At 34.1% G+C, this 23,305-nt stretch overlaps 1 protein-coding gene across 4 annotated transcripts; it reads left to right on the top strand.

Annotated features, from left to right (window-relative positions):
* The first annotated feature begins 2,740 nt into the window (after positions 1–2,740).
* Positions 2,741–21,622, top strand: LOC121424849 (ras-related protein Rab-24-like). 4 transcript variants are annotated; one of them, XM_041620668.1, is made up of 9 exons: positions 2,741–3,238; positions 3,662–3,988; positions 8,297–8,365; positions 10,007–10,085; positions 11,228–11,295; positions 12,034–12,133; positions 14,171–14,221; positions 15,489–15,548; positions 16,789–21,622. In XM_041620668.1, the coding sequence occupies exons 2-9, from the start codon at positions 3,863–3,865 to the stop codon at positions 16,851–16,853; spliced, it is 618 nt and encodes a 205-aa protein (XP_041476602.1). In that variant the 5' UTR covers positions 2,741–3,238; positions 3,662–3,862; the 3' UTR covers positions 16,854–21,622. The 4 variants fall into 4 exon arrangements, with proteins under 4 accessions (XP_041476602.1, XP_041476601.1, XP_041476603.1 ...); XM_041620667.1 differs by having other exon boundaries at positions 2,741–3,244; XM_041620669.1 differs by having other exon boundaries at positions 2,741–3,982.
* The last annotated feature ends 1,683 nt before the right edge of the window (positions 21,623–23,305 follow it).

The following is a 23,305-nucleotide window of genomic DNA, read 5'->3' as shown; positions in this document are numbered from 1 at the left end:
GATGCCTTCATTGGGAGTAGTCCGCCTTTTTTATCGTCATTAATCATGGAGACCAAAGACCATTCATTTTTTATGACGACCCCCCCCCCCTATATTGGACAAATGAATCCCTTTTGAAAAGCACAAGGATCAGCGCCTGATCACAAACAATAAAGAATCAACGACCACTATGATATTATGCATCACAAACAACAATATCACTTTGCAAAGGAAGATTTATTTCTTTTTCGTCACTGAGTACCTTTTTAACAACGAAAAATAAGAAAGAAAACCTTAAAAAATGTTTTTTTTTTCTTGCGATTGATTTCAAATGAAGTAAATGAAAGTGAAAACATTGAAAAAGCAGATTATTTCAAGAACCCCCGAAATTATAGTTATAGTTCATGCAGCTTTCAAGATTCTGCAAAGGCAAATTATTATTCATGAGCATAAACAATGAGGACAGCAATATCTCACAATGCGATATGTGTTATGCCGCCATCTATTGCTGGTCCAGACTGTATCATGATGATGATCATCATCATAATCATCATCAATGTCATTATCATTGGTAATAAAATGTCTAAAGTTTAACGAAAGAAACGTAATGATGATTATGCAGGCAGTGAAAATAGCTTGATAGCTATCCATCTAATATCTCTATCTATCTATCTATCTGTATAACCTTTTTCATTTTTCCTGTCTTTCCCTGGTAGACCTTTGACCTTTTCCCCTTTTTGTTTTTTATTTTCATCTTTTATATTTAATAGATATTGTCACTTCTAAGGGCAGCGATCCTGGGGGCAAAGTTCCCTGACTTATTGAAAAGTGCCCTTTTTACGCAAGAAAAATGCCCCTCACGAATGTGTACTGTGTCCCTTTCATCGGAAGAGGACCGATTTAGTATACCAATTGTCCGTTTTCGTATAAGTACATTTTTTCTCAAAAATTGCCCCTAACGGACGTGCTCTGTGCCTTTTTCACCTGAGAAGGACCTCTTTTATGTGTTAGCAAGTGCCAAATTTTACCCCCAAAATCCCCTAGCTCACGAACGTGTTCTGTGCCCCTTTCACCTGCAATTGCTCCCTTGCCTTATTGTAAGTGCCCTTTCTCGAATTAGTGCCCCCCTTTTCCCGAGAAAAGTGCCCCCATGAAAGGTCTTGTTCCCCTTTGTATACCTCATGCAGAAGAATCCGTTTTATGCCATTAGCAAGTGCCCTTTTGCCTTTAAATGCCCTTTCTCGAATCAGCGCCCCCTTTTACCGCCTATATAAGTAAAGTGCCCTACACGGCAGTCCTGTGCCCCTTTAGCTGAGAAGGACCCGTTTTATATGTTAACGAGTGCCACCTTGCCTTCTTTTAAGTGATCTTTCTTGAATCAGTACACCTTTTTACCCAAGAAAAGTGCCCCTCACAAACAAGTCCTGTGCCCCTTTCACCTCGGAGGGATCCGTTTTATGCCATAAGCAAGTGCCCTTTAAGATTTGTCATCTTTTAGGTGCGCTTTCTCGTATCAGTGCCCATTTTTCTCCCAAGAAAAGTGCCCTTCACGAACATGTCTTTTGCCCTTTCACCCGGGGGCAGAAAAAATGTATTGCTGTACACGTGCATGACCAAATATGACCCTAGCTTTGGGGGAAAAATACCCTCAATACGTTTGACCTCGCTATATTGACCATTGACCAGTCTTTCAAAACCACTAAAAAAAAAAAAATCAATGAGTCCACACACGGCCCGCGTTGGTCGCGCATGTGTACAGCAATGGCTGGGCCTTTCACTTGAGAAAGATCCGTTTTATGCTGTTAGCATGTGCCCCCAGTTTTACCTATAAAAAGTGCCCCCCCATGAACGTGTACGTACGTGCCCCTTTCACCCGAGAAGGATCTGTTTTATGCTGTTAGCATGTGCCTCTGCCTTCTTATGGTGCCGTATCAGTCAATCAATCAATTTCACTTCAAAATGCAAAAGCGCCTCAATGATAAGCTTGGTCGCTTCGCTCCCGGCCTCACTTTTGATTCTGTTCCAAATGCTTGTAAAACTGCCCCCCAAAATTTCTGCATATGGCCATATATTTAAGGTGGTGCCCTTTTCGAAAGAAAAGATGCCCCTCGATCAGCCGCCCCTGGTCACTTCGATCCTCCGAAATGGGGGAGGGGTGGGGGCGCGACTGATTATATCCTGGTGGTGTGGGGGCTACAGTCTTCTGGACGCAATCTACCTATGCCCCCCCCCCAGTATAGTAAAATAAAATTGAAGCGAAAATTCAGACGGCCTGTCACGCCTGTGATATTCGGTATGCATAATGATGCTGATCGCAGTGTTTCCACTCTTCCCGAAATTCGGGAAATTTTAGGAAATTTTGACTTTTTCCAGGAAAGGTTTGGGAAATGAAAAAATTCCAGGAAATTTCGGGAAATCCGAAAATGACAAACAACAATTAAACGTAGAAACTATCAATATTCAAGTTACGTTACATTTTGATAATGTTTTATATCTATTCGTAGCTCAAAATCTTCCGCTCGCGCTCCGCGCTCGCATTTTCACAAAAAAAACATACAAATTCCTTGATTTTTGCCACCTAGGCCGAATTTAGACTCGCTATATTATTGACCGATTTTCGTTTAAAATCAAACTTGAAAATTCCAGGAAATATCTATGAATTGGAGCTGTGGAAACACTCTGCTGATGTGCTTGTGACCTTTCAACTTGGAAATGGACTCATCACGAGCTCAGTGCAGTGCATGCATGTACGGTAGCTAGCGCTATGCTGTGAGCGCGATCGCGATGTGATCAACGAGCGAGAGGGAGTTTCCGCATCAACAATTGTGTGAAAGGCAATCAACAGTCTATATAGCCCCATGTAGCCTGAAAGAAAATAGCTTAGGGATTCTACTAATCATAACGAAACGCTTAATATGAACGTGTTTTCTGGATAACTTTTTGGAAGTCCTGGAACAGTGAACGGCCACCAGACAACGATTTGCCGTGCATGCTGGGCAATACCAGCGCCGCCAGGGACAGAAGCCACATTGAAAGGGCTGCAGCCGGGGAGATAGAGGCTGCGCCGAGGTTGATAACTCGTATTACCGTTCCATACGTGTCATTGAGCCGACTGCAGGCTGTGATTGTGTGCAGAGCCAAGAATCAAGATCATTGATGACCAAGATCTAGAGGAGTGTCATTTTTCAGCAAAATGAGACACTGCAAGTTCATCCACAGCGGGATATTATTAGACAGAATTCAACTTTACAAATTATGAGTGAGGGTACACCGTTACCAAAATAGTGCTATTCCTTTTTAATGAAGTTTAATTTGATTAGCAAGCACTTTTATAAAGTTTGAGATACATGTTGCATGCACTCCTGCTGTATTGCAGACAGCAAGGGACAGAAGAAACGTGGGAACAATTTATTTGCTGTCAAAAATTTAAAGTAGATCTAATGATAAACTGTCAATCATGACTGCTTGTGTTACTAAATCTTAGTAGATGCTGATGATTGTATTGACTTTTCTTAATCAACATTTATGATAAAGTTTGAAAGTTCTGATTTAATGGCAGTGAATTTTCATCATTGATTTATTTCAAAACCCTAAACATCATTGGCAAAATACCTGTTGAGAGAGAAAAACGTATTCACAATATTGACTTTTGCTCCACTAATTACTCCACTTTTTGGTGCAGAAACCCCTAGAAGAGACTCAGAGAGAAACAAATCAATAAGTGCAGTGATACTACAAGAAATGTGGTGCAAGTTCTGAGGAGTAAAATGCGTTTTGATGAATAGACTACCGGTAGTTTAAGTCGTCGAGTCTCGAGAACAAAGAAGACAATTGTTAAGGGACATGCACAGACTTGAAGGAAACGGATCAAATTAATAACACAATGAGTGGAAGTAGAGTGGATCTCAAAGTTGTGCTCCTTGGCAAGGAGTATGGTGGAAAGACTAGTCTTGTGGAACGTTATCTCCATGACAGGTTTCATGGTGATGTTCCATACCAAAATGTGAGTGTGAGTAGATCTTAAATAAGTTTTTCATGTACTTTGGCTAATTTTAAGAATTGCATTAATTTGTGACGAAGTTGGTTTTCAATCTTATCATCACTCATTCAATGAACAAGGTTATATGTAGTAACCTTGTTCTCTGTTTACTACTCCCTGTGTGAGGAAATAGGTTGGCATTGTTTGGCTAACCATATTTTCTCTTGTTCTTGGGGACAAATGCTTGATTTTTTGACACTGTCAGATTCCATTACAGCTATTCATCTTATAACTTACGGTAGCTCTTCAGTAAATTTAATTTCAAAAATTATTTTTCTTAATCAAATATAGAGATTGAAAGAAGACAATTTTCTTGCAATTTTACTTTCCACCAATAGAGACATACAAAAAAATGTTTTAAAAAAATCCAAGTTTTTGAGCGCTCTGGAATAAAAAAAAATGATCCCAAGGTTACAAATTGAAAAAAAAAATGCAACTGTGTGGAAATGAGTATTTTTGGTACAAAAGTGATTTTTAATTAACTTTTTAAGTGTGTGCTGTGTACTGCATTGGCATACCATCTTCTGATGATAAAGTACAGTCCACCGACTGGTGCAGGCTGTAGTATGTTTGAATATATAGTTTGAAAAGCCAGTAATCCATTTTCATATTAATTCAATGGCCAATACTTTCTCTATTTTTTGAAATGAGAGAATCATTTAAAATTGATCAAACACACTTGAACTGTTAAAGTTTTCTCAAGTCGTAATCACATCACAAATATTGGGATGTTTAAAAATTCAGGGATGACATTATGACTTGGTTATCATCAAATAGACCTGTTTTTTTCTACAATTTGAAAACTCTCTAAAATACAGATGTTTTCATTGGTGTGTTATGATAAAAGGGAAAAAAGTGTTCTTTCGATAAGCATGTCCATTTTCTAAGAATGAATGAAAAGGAACATGATTTTACTGTAATGTATTAAGCATGCTCAGAAAATTCAATAATTTTATATATATATATATATATATATTATAATATAGACATTTCAAATCTAATACATGTATAGCACTCATCTTTAGATGAACATGTCCATTTCTCTAAGAATGAATGAATGAAAAGGAACATGATTTTACTGTATTGAACATGCTCAGAAAATTGAATAATGATTTTTTTTTATTTATCAAAGCTAATATATTTTCACTGTAAAAAGAATAGACAAGACATCAAAAAACGATAATTTTCTAATTTCTAAGAAGATTACGTAGTTCCTTCAAAGTTGAGAATGTGCACCATTCTTAAATTAACCTACATCTACATCATAGATTTGTTTATTTTGAAAATTAAGTGAAAAGGGCGCTGACTATGTCTTGAGCTGACCCTTCACTATTGTGCAAATGTGAACGAGGCTAGATTATGAAAGATTTTCTTTAGTGCTGTTTAATAATAATATTATTCTAAGAATGAAGTTTAACAAGCAACAAGTTTGTCAAATCAGGAAAAGAATATATATTTAAAGATATTGAATATTAAAGGTATTGTTTAACTTTGTGAGCAGCTGATTTAAAAAATTATCAAACCAAGATGAAACATGTGTACAAGTGCATGTATTAGAACTAATAATCCCTGAAAACAACCATTATTGAGAATGAAAAGCTAAAACTATATAGGGCAAACCCCGATTTTGTAAATAGGCGTCTTATAGACACCTAAATAGTACACATACATGTAAGTGTATGGGATGAAATTAAGATGGTGTTTCCGGTCACTTTATATTTCAATTTTTGAAGCACTAACTTATTACTTTCGAACACAATTTTTTCTGGGCTTCATTTTTGTAACATATCTCAGACACAGGTGACAAGTGTGACCTTCTAGCTCAGATTTTTTAAAAGTCAAACCAATGTTAACCAATCACTAAAACCAAGTGCCTTAGAGCCCCACCTCACGTTCTAAACTTCTCATATCTGGCTAGGTTTATTACCATAATGCAACATTCTGAATAAATGTAGTCTTGTAATATAGTCTCACTACTCAAAACATTCATACAGTATCTCAATAATTATGTTACCAGGTTGTAAAACAGGTATCTTTTCTCTCGATGCATTTTAGTTTTTCCCACAAATATTAGCAAATTTATTCTTCTATATTACTAATGGTTATCTGAAAATATATTTCAAGACTACCGATTTATAACATGCAGCCAATGGGAGACAAAACACAGTTTTGCATTTATTTCTAGAATCAGTGCCATTGGAGAGTGGACAGCATGATCAGCATCCATGAGAAAGACGGGGGGCTGATAGGTGCGAATTACAAATCGAGTGTCAAAAACGGGAAAAAAAACAGAGAAAAGGAGCCCTAAATCATGATAAATAGAAGAGTATGTAATTTGGTCAATTTGCACATCTGGGATATCGGCACAAGTATCTGTCCGAATCTGGGAATCTTGCGGGGACAGCTGCACAGAATTTGTGTTAAGAATGTTCTTGCGGCCTTCCCTGACAAAATCACCCTCGTACTCTTCAATGGCGGTGACCTCCCCCCCCCCCAATTTATTTTCAGTGAAACAGTTACAGTTGCATGCAAGTTATGAAAATATGCAATGTGCAAGCAGATGATGTCATTTCCCACTTTCTGTTTTCTTATTTCATTATATGAATTATGAGGTACGTGAAGGCAAGTAAGGACATCATAGCTTGCTCATTGCTTATTCATGATGACATGCAATTTATAACTGTTATCAGCAAGACATAAGCAACCTATTGATCCTAAAACTTCCATTATGTCCATTATGTATCATCTGAATTTATTTCCTTTTTTCTAGTCAATTCATTTCTTTGCTTCATTGTTTTTTTTCTATAGATAGGGGAGACCGGGGTTAGGTGGAACATGGCCTGGGGTAAGTTGCAATACTGCCCTCAATTTATTGCAATAATAATTCAACACTTGTATTATTAATAGCAATATATTTGAGGGCAGTATTGCATAAATTTATTTTACAGGCTTTAAAGAAAATTACAATGTTGCAACTTATATTACCCCATGTTCCAACTAACCCCGGTCTCCCCTACTTTTTTTCAGCCCATAAACATCACTGTATTGATTGTTTAATGCTTTATATAGGATGTATAGGCTGCATACATGTATGTGTGAATCATGGTTATTGATAGCGATTTATCGCTGAAGACGGTGCTGCACCATCCTGAGTTTGCTCAATCTCGAGATTTTAGCCCGATCGGCCCTCTTCGCGATTAATCTCGAGATTCAAGAAACCCCGTCTCCACCATCGCAAGAGGAGCGATTCCTGCTCGAGCTCGAGCGAGGCATCGATGCATTATGGTCTGATGCCGTGAATAAATAATCCCGAGTGCGTCTGCACCTACGAATTAGCGCGATTATTCGTAAAATAGCGCGCTATTTTGCAAATAATCCCAAGTTGACGTGGGATTGCAATATTGAGATTAATCGTACAAACTAGCACGATAATTGCGTCTCCATTGCAAATAATCTCGATATTGTTCAGATCCAGATAATTTGCTGGATCAGAAAAAGCGCGCTAATTTGAAAACTCGGGATGGTGCAGACGGCCCTAGTGATTCCTGCTCAGGAAATCTCCACAATTCATCCTGAATTATGATCTACAGGAAGTAATCCTGATACCCAAGGTTTGAAAGTTATTTCCCGGACTTTGTTTCCTTTCCTTGCTTGTTTGCCTTTAATATAGTGTGAAATTTGATATACGGTATAGATGTACTTGTGATGAAAGGAAAAACATCTTGTTGAATCTGAATGAAACTGTGTAGAAACATCTACAAGTACTTATACATAAAATGCATGCACTGTACAGTTATGCATTTTGTAGCCTATGCAGGGGAGTGAGTAAACAATCTAAATTTCATTTGATGTCAATCCTGAAGTTATAAACAATTGTAGGCAATTTTGAGATTGCGACTGACATTAAATTTTAAAACAGGTAAAAACTTTTTGAAAGCAAATTCATCACTTTTGAAAGGATAATGTGATTCAATTTGAAAGTATTAGCAATTGATTGATTGAATGAAATAGTCTGTAAAATGAATATTCCTGTATGTATAGATATTCCGTTTAAAATGTATTTGAAAAAACAATCATTTCACTGTCCAACTGTTCTACAATTCAAAGTGAACTGTTTTTATTTTCTATTTGCATCAAGCAACATTGTTATGATAGATTTTCCCTCTACGATGTCCACGAAGAAAGAATAGTTGCCTGTCTTCATTCTAGAAACACAACATACCAGGTGTTAATTGGTAACATTGATTTACAAAATGTCTTCTTCATTTTATATTTCAGACTATAGGAGCTGCATTCGGTGCCAAGAAGGTTGATGTGTATGATCGGACAGTCACAATGGGCGTATGGGTAAGACAATTGTCCCTCATATGTACCTCTATGGATAGTGGTTCTGTGGGCTCAGTTCAGTAGAATATTTGATTCCACTTTATTAAATATTATAAACTAAATCTTGTCTGAGTATTTTATCCATAGAAGCAAACTCGTGTGTTCAGTTCTAACACATCCATGATCATCTCATTGGGCCTGTTGCATAAAAGTTGTTTTATGACACCTAGATAGATCTTTATGTTTGATTGGTTGTTTTGATATCATTCAGCCTATTTTACAAAGAAGTCATCATTAATTTATTTATTTATTTTATTTTATATATTGTAACATATTTAATCAGGATAAAGGTAAAACATGATCAGCCGAGGCTGTTTTACATCATGGTCCTGACAACACACACAAAATATATACAATGCATAAAAATTATTTCTAAAGGAGTAAACTACAATGGCTCACAATATGAAAAGATTTATAAGTGGTCTGACCTAGAAGAAGAACAGGATAAAAGAAAGAATATACAATTTTGGACATCTTATTTTTTTTGATAGCCCGAGACCACCGGTACTGCAAGTAAAAATATTTGTGTTTGCTGCATCCATTACTGTTACACGTATGTATGTGCAAGACAGTGCTCGCTCAGCTGCATGCACTTGCATGTCAAATGACAAGGATCTATTTTAAGGTGTCATACAAAACTATATTTTTTATTCATTTGTGCTATGAACAGATTACTTCATAATTTCATAGGGTGAAAGATGAAATGATCCATTCAACTTGGCTACTCCTTGTTGGACCATTTCATCTTTCAACCCATGAAATATTCTGTCCATTGCACTCATCAACATTCATATAGTCAACATCCAATCAGAATCAGAGGTTTCTAGAAAGTTACTATTTCATGGCAAAGATACCATAATAGTAACTTTTATACAACTGGCCCATGGTCTTTTATATAATACGGTTGTTGAGGTCAAATGTATAATGGTACATGTAAATCTTTGTGTAAGGGGTTGTGTAAAATTATTGTTTCCGCTCTTTTAGGGGCAAATATCCAACTAGCATTCAGGTATGGTTTGATTTGTATCTCGGTATACTAGCAGATGGACTCTAATGATCAGATAATCTATTGATATGGTTATTGGTCTACTTACCAGTTTATTGTACTTGTAAATTTCTATTTGATCCACCCATCACTTGGTCTGTCATTTATTCTAATGCCCATTTTTTTCTAATTTACACTTTGACTATTTTTTTTAAACATACTTTTTTTCACTTGGCAAATGGAAATTTGGTTCATAAACACTTCGTAATTTCTATATACAGCATATGAAGAAAAAAATATTGAATTTTATGGAATGAAATGTATAAAAGAAAGAAATTTATGAAGTTTGTGTTAGTGTTTCATAAAATAATTTTTAAATTACATGTATGTATTTCTCAACATTGCTTTCAGAATATGAGTTTTACAGGGATCCTCTGTGATTAACTTTTTATTCAATTTTTAAATACTGATACCCAAGTCTACTTGATCTGATATTGGAGTACCCTTTTAACAACACTAAAAGAGTGCTGTATGTCAATTTATGTAAAACAGTGAATGACTGATATTTTGAGAGAGGTGCATTGTATAATACTAATGATTTAATTTCACCCAATTAGGACACTGCTGGATCAGAGAGATATGAAGCCATGAGCAGGATATATTATAGAGGGGCCAAAGCTGCAATTGTTTGTTATGGTAAGAACATTTATATGATTACATCCATTTAATAATTACAAGTCCAAATGAAACCAGTGCCAGAAGTGAGAAATCGTTCAAGCAGAGAGTGCCTATTTTATACATACAGGCAGCAATGCGTACATTGAGGATATGAACATTTTTCTGAATTTGTCACTTTGTGTGATAAAATACCTAAAAGGCCAAATACAAGAGGTACATTATAATGTATTGTATTGAATGGGTTCATAGAACTATTATATGTAGGCGTGCACATGGAAAAGAACTGCATCACATGCTCATTAGACTATGCTTGTGGTTCAGGTCAAAAGTACAAAGATTAAGTTTGTTTGTTTCTTTATGTAACAGAACACAAAAAAGAACTAAGCGCATTGTGTGTGAGAATGGATTTAATATTTTCCCCTATTGCATCTGAAGAATGACATTTTTGTTGTATATATGGAACAAATAATGATGCTCAACTACATGTATATAGATGAGGATTCAGATTAATAATAATTGTAAAATGGATATGATAATTAGGATATGTAGGATTGTAGTATATAAACTATATTTGTTTTGTCATGAGTTTTTTAAAGGTCAAGTCCATTCCTCCAATAGTTGAGATGAATAAAAAGAGAAAAATTAAACAAGCAGAATATGAAACTTATAATATTTTAGATTTTCCCTCATTTTCACAAAACTTTTATGGAAATCATTTGCAGTATGCAAACGAGATGTCGCAAACACTTGTCTTTATATCATTCCAGGTATAACAAATTTTAATATCTACATGTACCTTCAATAATGTAAATCTTGAATTGATTTTTCATTTGATATACTGTCATTCAGTTTATTATGAGTCAGTCAGTACAAGAATAAAGAAATAGTTTGTGAAACCATCAACTCCCTCCTTTTTGTTGAAATATGTAAACCTTTAAATATAATATTTCACATCTGAATTGATGAATTTTCTATGTTATGATTTTTTTCCTTTTTTTTCTAACCAATTTTATGGATGGACTTGGCCTCTAAGTTCATAAATGTATTATATTGATCAAAACTAATCAAAATCACCAACTTATTGGGTTTTTGGTAAGATCTCCTAATAAGTGCCTAAATCTCAAATTCATTTGTTTGTTTTTGTTTTTTTCTTTCTGCAGATTTAACAGATGATCAAAGCTTTTCAAAAGCAAGATTTTGGGTAGATGAATTGTTAAAGAATGAAGAGGTAATTATAAACTGGAGACAATCACTTGCATACACCTAATGAAATTCAGTAGAAAGGATATTCATTCTTAACCATTCTGTGAGTTGTGCTTCATTCATACTCATTTTTTTAAATGATAAGAAACTCCAAACACACAAAGCTTATTTGTCTTAAGACAAGTACCTGTTTTTCATGCAGTTTCAATTAACATATGCATCAAAGACACTACAAGGAGAAGACTGGACACAGTTAATGGAATGTGTAATGAAACGCTCGGGAAGAGTGCCCTACATCGTTGAGTATGTAGACAGTCGCATATCACCATTTTGGATTGTGTACAAAACATTTGAGGGTAATGGTAGAGGGGTTAAGGAATAGAGACTATAGATAGATAGATAGATAGATAGATAAATGGATTTTATTAAAAACATGTCTCGCAGTAAAAACTGAAATGAACATGAATTACAGATTAAAACAATTACAATACAAAAAGCAATATAAAGTATTAACATAGGAATTTAAATTAAAATTTTGACACTTTGAGATTTTTTTTCTTCGAATTTCTTTTTTTAAATTAGAAATGAATATATCTTTGAGGTTTCTGGGAAAGAAAAGTTGGAATTACATCAACAGTGCTCCCATGTGCTCTCTCCCAAACTCCTCTCATTTCCCCCCATATGTATATACACATCCCCTGCTCTTCTGACTGAGCAATCGGGCCTAGAGTTTTACTTGTTTATTATTCTTCTGTTGTTTCAGCACTGCAAAATCTATTTATGTGGGACCAAAATCGATCTTGTACAGGATGACAAGAAGAGTAGAAAAGTCGATTATCATGCAACAACAGATTATGCTGATGGTATGTACGACTATAATCTTCAATCTGTTAAAAAATTTCTGATGTGACTCCAAATTCAATCAACAATCACTTCTTATTGAGGAAAAAGAAAGTAGTTGCAGCAAACAATTATTTCATGAGAAAGTATTTTAGATGAAGGTTGATTGTGAAAAATATTATCATTCATCTTGATCTAGTACATAAATGTAAACTTATCTTTGTAAAATCGTGAAATCTTAGCTCAAAATCAATTATTGTGGTGATCACTAACACAGAAAAGCATAAGTTTGACAATGTATTAATATTGTTTCGAAATATATCTGACATTTGATGAAATTTTGCTAATTTCTCAGGAATGACGTATTTTCTTCCAGAGCTATTTAGCACATATTTTTTCTTTACACAATTTGATTGGTTTCTGTTCGAACTCATTTTGAGATTGTTACCACAACTAGTATTTATCTTTGAATGTAACTGATTCTGATTCCCTCTGTAGATCATGTTCATGTAAGGACATTTTAGATAGACCAAGAATATGATAAATAAAATTAGAAGCGTGAGTAGAAAAAAAAACTGGGGTTTTGGGTAAAGTCGTTTTGAAAAATTTCTTATTTGAAATTAATTACATAATTGCCATGAACACCTTGGCCGGAATTCACAAATGTGGTTTTGAAAACCACGGTTGAGTCCATGGTTTATGCAGATTTCCTGTATAAATTACGCTTAATTTAGCGCGTATCGGGCGCGTGTATAAAACATGTCCAATACTGATGAGTGCTTTTGTCAAAGTGCGCCAAATTGACGCCTGTTGCCGTGGTTATCCACGCTATTTTATTCATGAGTCCACTGTTTTTATTCATGAGTCCACTGTTTTTATTCATGAGTCCACTTTTCAAACAGTGGACTCATGAATAAAATAGAGTATCTTACCATGGTAGCAGGCGTCAGTTTGGCGTACTATGACAAAAACGTGCATCAGCATTGGACATTTTTGATACACGCGCCCAATACGCTCTAAATTAAGCGTAAAACAGGAAATCTGCATAAACCATGGATTCAACCAGGGGTTTCAAAACCACCTTTGTGAATTCGGGCCCTTATGTTTAAAGGTCAAGTCCACCTCAGAGAAATGTGGATTTGAATCAATGGAGAAAAATCAGACAAGCACAATGCTGAAAATAAGAAAGTTACTCACTATTTCTTTTGTTTTTTATTGTTTGAATTATACAATATTTCAATTTTTACGAATTTGACGATTAGGACCTCCTTGCCTGAAGCACAAAATGTTAAAATAATGGAATTACATGTGTTCAGTGAGGAATGAAACTTCATATCACATGACAATGACGAGAAAATAAAAATATTTCATATAATAAATTACAAAAGAAATATTGAGTGATGTCATCAACTCTCTCATTTTGATGTAACTGGCTCGTTCATGTAATTATTTTGTTGAAAATAAGCGAAACTTTAAAATGCCATAACTTTCTTATTTTACATCCAATTTTGATGAAATTTTCATTGTTATGCTTGTTGAATTTTTCTCTTTTTATTCAAATCAAGTTTTTGTTGGGGTGGACTTGTCCTTTAACTTTAACCAACCTCCTGAGAATAAATTTCAGTTTTTACTTTTGTTCATTGCACTGGTTAACTCTTTGCATGCTGGAGTTGCCAATCCACACCAAATAACACACATAAATCCTATTGAGCTGCAGATTTCTTGACACATTTACAAGTGAATCCTTGTGCATGATACATGTATGTACCTGTGATCAATAAATTGTGTAATTTTCAACATTTTTGTAGTTTGGAATGTTATGGAAAGAAAGTCAGGTATTTTTGAAAAATTTGTAAAATACACAGTCTGTTTCTGAGTTCTATTCGACTGATAAAGCCTTTAGTTTATTTTTTAGTAACAAAATTTCAATTTTTATTCGCAATTTATCATTTATTGATTGATGGATCAAATCCTGAGGCTCAATAACATGTTTTCATATTTCATTTAAATGTTTGTATATTCTATTTGTAATATTTTATGATTTTTCTATTGATCCACAGAAATACGTGCCCAGGTCTTTGAAACATCAAGTAAAACAGGATATAATATAAGTAAGTTTCAGATATTATTTTGTGTGGTAGAAATGTTGAATAATAAGCACCATGCATTTTACTGTAATGGGTATTCTTAAAAGGCCTAGATATAAAAAAGGAGGATTAAACAATAAGATTGCTTGCATTATGTATGTCAGCATACAATGTATAAACTTCTTGCTGTGACAAACCCTTAAAAATGTATATTCAAAGGGATGCTCCAGGCTGAAAATATTTATATCTAAATAAACAGAGTAAAATTCACATAGCAAAATGATGAAAATTTCACCAAAATCGGATAACAAATAATTAAGTTATTGAATTTTAAAGTTTATCAATATTTTGTGAACAGTTACATGCACATGGTTATGAATATTCATTAGGTGGGCTGATGTCACATCACTACTTTCCTTTTTATTATGTTATTACATGAAATTATAAATGTTTCATTGTTTTCATATATTTTTGCAGCAATAAATAACTAATGCACTTAATCAGTTGTCAATCCAATTGTTTTAGTTCTTGATAGAAAAATTTTGAATAAACCTAATTTCATACAATAAAATAAAGAGAACAAGTGGGGATATGACATCATCGGCCTAATGAATATTCATAAAAACAACTGTTTCACGGGAAAAATGCAAATATTTAAAGTTCAATAACTTCTTTATTTGTTACCCAATTTGGATCAAATTTTTAGCGTTATGCTCTGTGAATTTTACTCTATTTATTGAGACATAAATATTTCCAGCCTGAACCATCCCTTTAACTCTGCATATTAAAGTAGACATTCCTAAAGTTGAAGCAGTATTTAGACCAGATTATATGTGTTAAATATCTTCTACAAGTTGAAGATTTTTTGTGGTTCCAAAAGATACAACATGTATGCCTTTGCGACTTTTGCACAGAGGTAGAACAGAACTCAGTATAAAAGAGAAAAAAATATTTTGTTTATACACAGGAAGTGGAATAATTATTGATATTGTTATGTCATTATTCACATATTTTATTGGTCATTTTAGAATCAAATAAATTAGGGATCTCATGGTGTCTCATTCTCATTTTTTTCATTAATTTTAATAATTTGCCGAAGTACAAAGGTTTCATGGTTGTTGAAATTGATTTTAAAAAGTAGAAATCGTGAAGTAATTGAAGATAAGTGATTACTTCAATATGAGTGATCAATCTATCAATTCATACTACATATTAATGATTATAATTTATAATGCAATATTTTATACATATTAATGTGGTCATTTGTTTTTACGTCTTATATTTTTGTCAGAGGAACTTTTCTTCAAGATAGCCAAAGATTTTGTGGATGATCCGAAAAATAATGAAAATGGTAAGTCATCATTAGACTCAGTGGCCTGTATTCTGAAGTCAGGTTTAAATTAAACTCAGGCTTAAATTTGTGGTTTAAGTATGGATAGCCAATAAATCTCTAACATAAATCACTAACAGTACAGACATCATATTTAAGCTTATTTGGCTCTTAAATCATTCATATTTGTCTAGGAAGTATAAATAGATGATTGTCTTCACCATCGATGAATCAGGAAAGAGCACAGTAAACATAAGAAACATACAACTTAGTGAAAATTATGATACTTTTGGCTTCCCATACTTAAACCACAACTTAAAATCTGAGTTTAAGTTAAACCCGACTTCAGAATACAGGCCATTGTTTGCAACACAAATGATATTTGATTTCTAGTTTCTCCCATACCCCTCCCCCCAATGAAATAATGATGATAATAGTGATGATAATGATAATATAATGAAAATGAAATATGTAGACAATATTTTTAATATAACCACCTCATCCTTTTGCCAGTCCTATATTTTAAATACAGACCATATTTGGCTCTTTGATTAAGAGATGGGTCTAGCACAAGCAGGGGCGGATTTAGCCTTCGCCAATAGGGGGAGGGGGGGCCCCAGAATTTTTTCAGCCACCTATTCCCTGATCAGCCGCTCGTAGTGACAGGAAAGATTTTTTAAGATGTCTTCCTTTCATTTTGTTTTATTCCTTCGTCTACTGATATGTTTATTCTTTTTTTTCTCCTCTCATTTCCCTTCTTGTTTTTTTTGTTTTGTTTTGTTTTGCTCCACCAATGGGCCTCCCCCTGGATCCGTCTGTGACAGGGAAAGTGACTTTCAGCTTCCAGTTGAGGCATATTTTTTTTCCAAAACTTTGAGATTGGATAGGAAGGGACATTATGTTATGCTGCAGTTTTTATGGTCATGAATAACCAAAAGTTGTACTTATAAAGATGAAAATGATCTGGTAGTTTTACCATGATTGGTTATTTACCCGTTCTTTGTAAGTGAATGGAAGCAGCATATGACAAAGGAGAAAGGGGAAGTATAATGCGCAAATTACTCTTTCAGTGTATGTCTGTAATCCATTATGCTATTGAAATTTTGTTTCACCAGACGTGCTAAAAAATATTTCATTGTCATTGTATGGGAATATCTGGTTGGGGCACAGCCATTCCCGTTAACACTCCCTCACAATATTGATATTTACATGTAGCATCCTCTGGTTTATATCTTTACATTATTTTTCTAATATTTTATAGGAGAGGAATCGCCTAATACACTGAAGCTAGCAGAAAACAGTCAGAAGAAATCATGCCCATGTTGACACCATGAGAATCCAAGGCCTTTCTGCAATCTTGATTCATTCATTTGGACATTTAATCATGTGACAAATTGGATCATCTTGATTTCAATTCAACATGATTTTGTCGGACTAAAGTATAAAAGTGAAATGACTTATAACTACCACTTGAATTTAACAGTATTTAGTCTGCGAAAACAGTTCTATTTTGATGTTTGATGAAGTCACAATTCGTGCCAAGTTGCCAGGAGAAGCTACCGGAACTGCATATGAAAAAGTAGTCTGCAGACATGCAAACTCAGATTATTCATTAGTTGAAAAGCAATGTCGTGGATTTGATGCCATATACCCATGTCATATTCTGATTGATCATCGTCTTGGAAATGCTTAGTTTAGGATTTCAGACCCCATGTTGATTTTGTGGCTAACCCACGACGGTTGAGAATGTTCTCTTGTAGCAAGCTTCATGGACCAAATGATCAATATCAAGATTAGTTGCTGCTTCAGTGCACATGTATGCAAGTGTCATCTGCATTCTTTAGTCAGAGTCTAGATAAATGTTACCCTCATATGTGCTCTACTTAATTTTGATTTAATCTCCATTGATTATAATAACAACAATAATAATATTGTCATATTTTACCCAGGGTAGCCACTTTAATTTACTGTTCTCCCAGCAGACCCTGTTTTATGATGTCATTATTATCCTGTCTTTAGGACAGCTAACTTGATCGGGTCCTCAATTATTCGAGAAATTTCTTTCTACCGGGCACCATTTACTACACCTGGGTGGAGAGTGGCAAATGTAAGATAAATGCCAAGCTGCCAAAAGACGGGAGGTATTAAACTGAAGCAAGAAAGTTTTGTTCGTAGTTAACTTGCTTCTAGTAAATAGTAAATCAGCCCTACCACTACAGACCATTTCCCCTCTGTATTTTCATTTGAAAGAAAGACAATATGTGTTTGCTTGTTTTTATCAAAGAAAGAAAGGAAATTTGTACAATAATAGTCATTGGTCTTTGTGCAGATGGAATGTTTGCACATGTCATGAAATGCTTGAAGCTAATGATTCATGACATGAAGTTTCTTGGGCCTTGAAAGAAACCCACATGAAGATTCATTTCATAAGATATCTGGGTTTGGTATGTTTAGAAATATGCAAACATAATTACATGCCAATTAATCTGTTTCTTGAATTAGAATTATTCAGCTGTTGGTTCAACAAAGTAAAGTCTGTGATCCATTTTTATACGCCCGTCCTAGGCGGGACGTTTTATGGTATGCTCGGTGTCCGTCCGTCTGTCTGTCCATTAATTTTTCCTTGTAAACGCGATAACTTCAGTTTGACTTATCCGATGCTCATATAATTTGGTGTATATGATACTAGCATGGATCCCAGGAAGCCTATTGATTTTGAGGTCCAAAGGTCAAGGTCACAGTGACATGTTTTCATCTTACCCTTTTGCAGTCCTTGTGCGATAACTTCAGTTTAACTTAACCTAGGCTCATGTAATTTGATGTGTATGATGCTAGCATAGATCCCAGCAATTCTATTGATATTGAGGTCAGAAAGTCAAAGGTGAAGTCGCCACCTTCCACTTTTCTTGCTTGACCAATAACTCCATTTTCGGCGTTACAGGCGGGCGTATTATGTGCTCGCCTTAGTGACACTCTTGTTTAATTTGCATCCAACACTACATTTTTGGTAATTAGAATGAAAAAAAATGAATTTCATTAACAATATGTGGATTAGTAAATCATTTATATTCTATTCCAGAAATGTATCAATAACCTTGCCATTCTACAAAAAGTGATGTTATTCTAGCTCTTGAAAAAAAAAAGTGGTTGAAAAGGGAAAATATATTGATTGATCAGTTGTGTTTGAATGTTGTATTGTATATGACCATGGATCTGTATCACATAGGTTGGTAATAGATCGTTAATGGCCAATCAAGATGATCGTTGCAGATGAAACCCTTATCATGAACCAATCAGAATCATTCTTTCATATTTTTGATTTATTACTAATATTTGTTTTACTAGTCCCAGGCCATCTCTTTATACACTCTTTGATTCTTCTTTCATCTTTCCTGCTATTTAAATTGTGAAAATAATTGAAGGGAGTGTTGTGGAGGACAGTAACACACATTCCTACTCTCACCACCCCCTTCCGATCGTGGAACCACATATTCAATTGAAATATGTACTGTTAAATTGTTTATTGTAGTAGTAGCAGCAGTATATTGAGTCATAAAAAATGTAATTGAAATGAATTATGTTTTCTTCATTTCTTCAGTCTTCCTGTCTATGTTCCAATTGTTTTAAATGTTTTCAATCGAATTTGAAAAGAAAATCAATGAAGAGTTGCTATCTTTTTGTACCAGTGGTATTAAATGCGGTGTTCATATCACATGTTTTGTATATGCCTGAAATTTTAGTATACATGTCATGGGATGGAGGGGGGGGGGTCACCATAGGGCTGTTTCATAAAGCTGTTTGTAAATTATGCATGACTTTACAATCAACTTGAGTATGTTTTAAGTGCTAAATCAGGTTATCAGTCATTATGATTCCCATTTGCTACTATTGAATGACGATCTTTGCAGATTATAATCTCAATGATACCAAGCAAATAAGCGCAGAGTTTAAAATTTTTAAAATTTGAATATGGTTATTGGAAATTCACTCTCTTTCAGTAAACACCAGGGGAAATTTTGGGGTATATCATTTAGCGCAAGAACATGCTAAACTATCAAACAGCTGTATCCGAAAAATCCATATTTTGCTGTTCGAAACAGAAATCAGAAACGGAAATCCTCAAAAAAATTTGTTTTGCACAATTGTGCATTCCCAAGGTTCTCTGAATATTTTGCTGCCACACTGTATAGGAAGATGCAGAGAAAGAGGATAAGAAATAGGAAGTAGAAAAAGATGACCATTGATATTTGGAAAGGAAGAAAGGAGAGGAAACAGTCCATTGCATTGGGTACATGCCATACTAAAAAATATGTCTATGTCATGCTTTTTACTTTTCTTTATAATTAAGATTGATTTTCTTTCCTTCTTAATTGATGCTTCCATTTAAATTACATACACTGGTAATAATATTATCGTGAATAGAAATTATTATGCTTTGGATTCAAGGAAATAGCTTTCAGGTGGCAGGGGTCTAGTGGATTTAGATTGGCAATTGATGTCTTACTCCTATAATAAATTAAATAATTGTTCAATTTTGAAAATTCATATTATTGATCATTTGGAATGAACTTGTGTATATATGAATTATATATGCATCCTGATTGTAAATCTCTTTATGTTTTAAGTAAATACTCAGTGATTCAGTGAGGTTCAATACGATTTTGATTTTTAAAAATTATAGCTGTTAAGAACAAAGAGGTTCATAATGATGCCATAATGTCTATTCTTAATAAAATCTTAACCAAGGTAAAGTTTTTGAAATGTTGTATCTTTGAAAGTAAATGGATTTATTCCATGAAAATTGAACATATGGTTAATCAAGGTTCACTGATCATTTTGCATGAGTTTTAGGTCACATTATGTGCCAAAATTCAAATGAGGTCAACAAACAGAGTGTCATATAATAATTTTTTTTCATCAAAGTTGCTTTTAAAATCGGCACTGCAGCTACATAGGATTGCAAAATGCAGATGAGACTGCCAGAGGCTTTCCACTGTTTTATAATATATTCACATCACCAAAATACTCTAACATGTGTAACCATATTTCCTTCTTGCTCTGTGCACTTTATTCATGAAATTTGTTCATCTTAAGTGCTGCTGATGATGAAGTACATTGTTTGAAGGATAACACGAACTTTGCTCTTACGACAATTGCTACTCCGCTAGTTCCTCTGAACATGAGATTAAGGGTTGTGCTAGGTTTTTTTGTTCAGAATCATGTTAGGATTAGGATTGATGTTGAGGTAAGGTTTGAAGCTGGACCCTGTTGCATAACAGTTACTATTATGTTAATTTGTTGTTTAAAAGTATCTTTCATGGAATCCTTGCTTTTGATTGGCTGCTTACCATTGTTACCATGGTGGTTACCATGGTAACTTTGATGCAACGGAACCCAGGTTTATGTTTGGCTTAAAACTGAGTGCATTTTTAGTAGGAGCAATTGTCGCAAGAGCAAATGCCTTAGAACTATTTGAATTGACATTTCCTATAAGTGTAATTAGGAGGTTAAGTGGATTTCCAGTATTTAGCTTGAGCTCTGAGCATCTGAAGAGAGGTTGTAAGGTGTGTCAAATTTTGTAATGACATTTGGAATGGCATTACTCTTATGTCTTTGATGTTTGATATGCTTGCATAATCCTCTCAATCAATTATTTCATGCTTGCATATGTATGATGGAATGATTATTGAGAGAGAGAGAAAGATTTTTGTTGAACATGCATTTGTTTAATTCAATGATAACATGTTTTGTTTTTATATGCTATTGTTCATGAAGTGTATAGATATCTGCTCATTAAAGTTGCCAATAGTGAGCATCTTGGTAAAGAATATATTTCTCTATCAACTTTGAATTACTCTAAGATCTCTTACAAAATAATTTTATAATGTATATGTGCAATTAATTTTCTTTTAAATAACATTATTTACTTTATTTTTCAAAATATCAATGTAGTTACATATATGATTGTTATTTTCTTTTGTCACAGTATCATCTGCTTTAGGTCTTTAACAGGATAAATTATCAAATCTTTCCTCTCTATTATGTTACTTTATGCTCAATAAACTTTCAAAATTATATATTGGATATCATAAATGTATTACATTTTGGTCATTTTTTTCTTCAATTTTATGTGTTGCTGAATGTATATTTATTTACTTGAACGTGGTGAAATTGATATACAGTAGGTTGGATTCAATATTTGACATCTACCTACATGTACATGTACTTTATATTCCAAACAACCCATACATTGCAGACTCTGCCAAATCTTCATAACTATTTATCCTGTCCACTGTCATAAAGATAAGGTTGGGTTTGGGACCATGGTCTGCTAAAAATATGAGAAAAATAAAAATGTGAAGGAAAAGAAAGGGAGGAATGTAATATTCGTAATATAGCCTTAAAACTGGACATGCTGAAGCTTTTTGACATGCATGCACTCATCGGAGTAAAATCGCCGCATGAATGACTAAAACGCTAGAGCAAAGCAATATATAAAAGAATACAATATTCTCTATACATTGCCAAATTAAAAGGGTCAAAATTTTGTTCACTTTTTGTTCATAAAAATTTTGCTCTCTAAGCCTACATTATGTTTTGCCCCCTCTAAATTTGAGGCTCATTACCACATCGATCCTATCATAAAAAATCTTACAAGAGACCCTATTATGCCCTTTATTTCCTGATTGGAAATCTCCTATATTGGCAGTGATCGTAGTATTAAATGCTCAAGATTTAACACATGATATTTAGTGAAAATTCTATAGGCCTATTGAATCTTTGAATTAACCCAAAATATTTGAGTTAATTAATTTGAAGATTTAATTTACTGAACCCAAAATATTTGGGTTAACTTGAAGATTTGATAGGCCTAAATGCATGTTATTATCATTATATGATGGTATTTTTTTGAAGTGCATAGAGACATATTCAAAACTGACTATAATACGTTTTAATGATATTACCCCCCTTCAGGACTTTTACATTCAATTTGGGTGCAAATCTTGATTAATGGAAACAGCCCAGGGCTGCTAACACAAGCCTTCGCTCGTAGGGTACTTAAAGGACAAGTCCACCCCAGCAAAAAGTTGATTTGAATAAAAAGAGAAAAACCCAACAAACATAACACCGAAAATTTCATCAAAATCGGATGTAAAATAAGAAAGTTAATTATGACATTTCAAAGTTTCGCTTCATTTCACAAAACAGTTATATGCACATCTCGATCGGTATGCAAATAGGAACTGATGACATCACTCACTCACTATTTCTTTTGTATTTTATTATATGAAATATGAAATATTTTTATTTTCTCGTCATTGTCATATGAAATGAAGTTTCATTCCTCCCTGAACACGTGGAATTCCATTATTTTAACATTTTGTGCTTCAGGCAAGGAGGTCCTAATCATCAAATTCGTAAAAATTGAAATATTGTATAATTCAAACAAAAAAAAACAAAAGAAATAGTGAGTGAGTGACATCATCGACTCTCTCATTTGGATGTAACTGGCTCGTTCATATAACTATCTTGTTAAAAATAAGCGAAACTTTGAAATGTCATAACTTTCTTATTTTACATCCGATTTTGATGAAATTTTCAGCATTGTGCTTGTCTGATTTTTTTTCTATTGATTCATATCAACATTTTTCTGAGGTGGACTTGACCTTTAAACGATTTATTGCTTAGATTCCCCGGGGGGGGGGGCACTTCCATTGACGAGTGGATACCATGCGCGACCATGGTGTCTCGAAAAGCACCCTAAACACGTAATTTCC

This window comes from Lytechinus variegatus, chromosome 12 (genome assembly GCF_018143015.1).
Source record: "Lytechinus variegatus isolate NC3 chromosome 12, Lvar_3.0, whole genome shotgun sequence".
NCBI lineage: Eukaryota > Metazoa > Echinodermata > Echinoidea > Temnopleuroida > Toxopneustidae > Lytechinus > Lytechinus variegatus.
The sequence above is the reverse complement of the archived record's forward strand: the minus strand, read 5'-3'. Positions and strand labels throughout refer to the sequence as shown.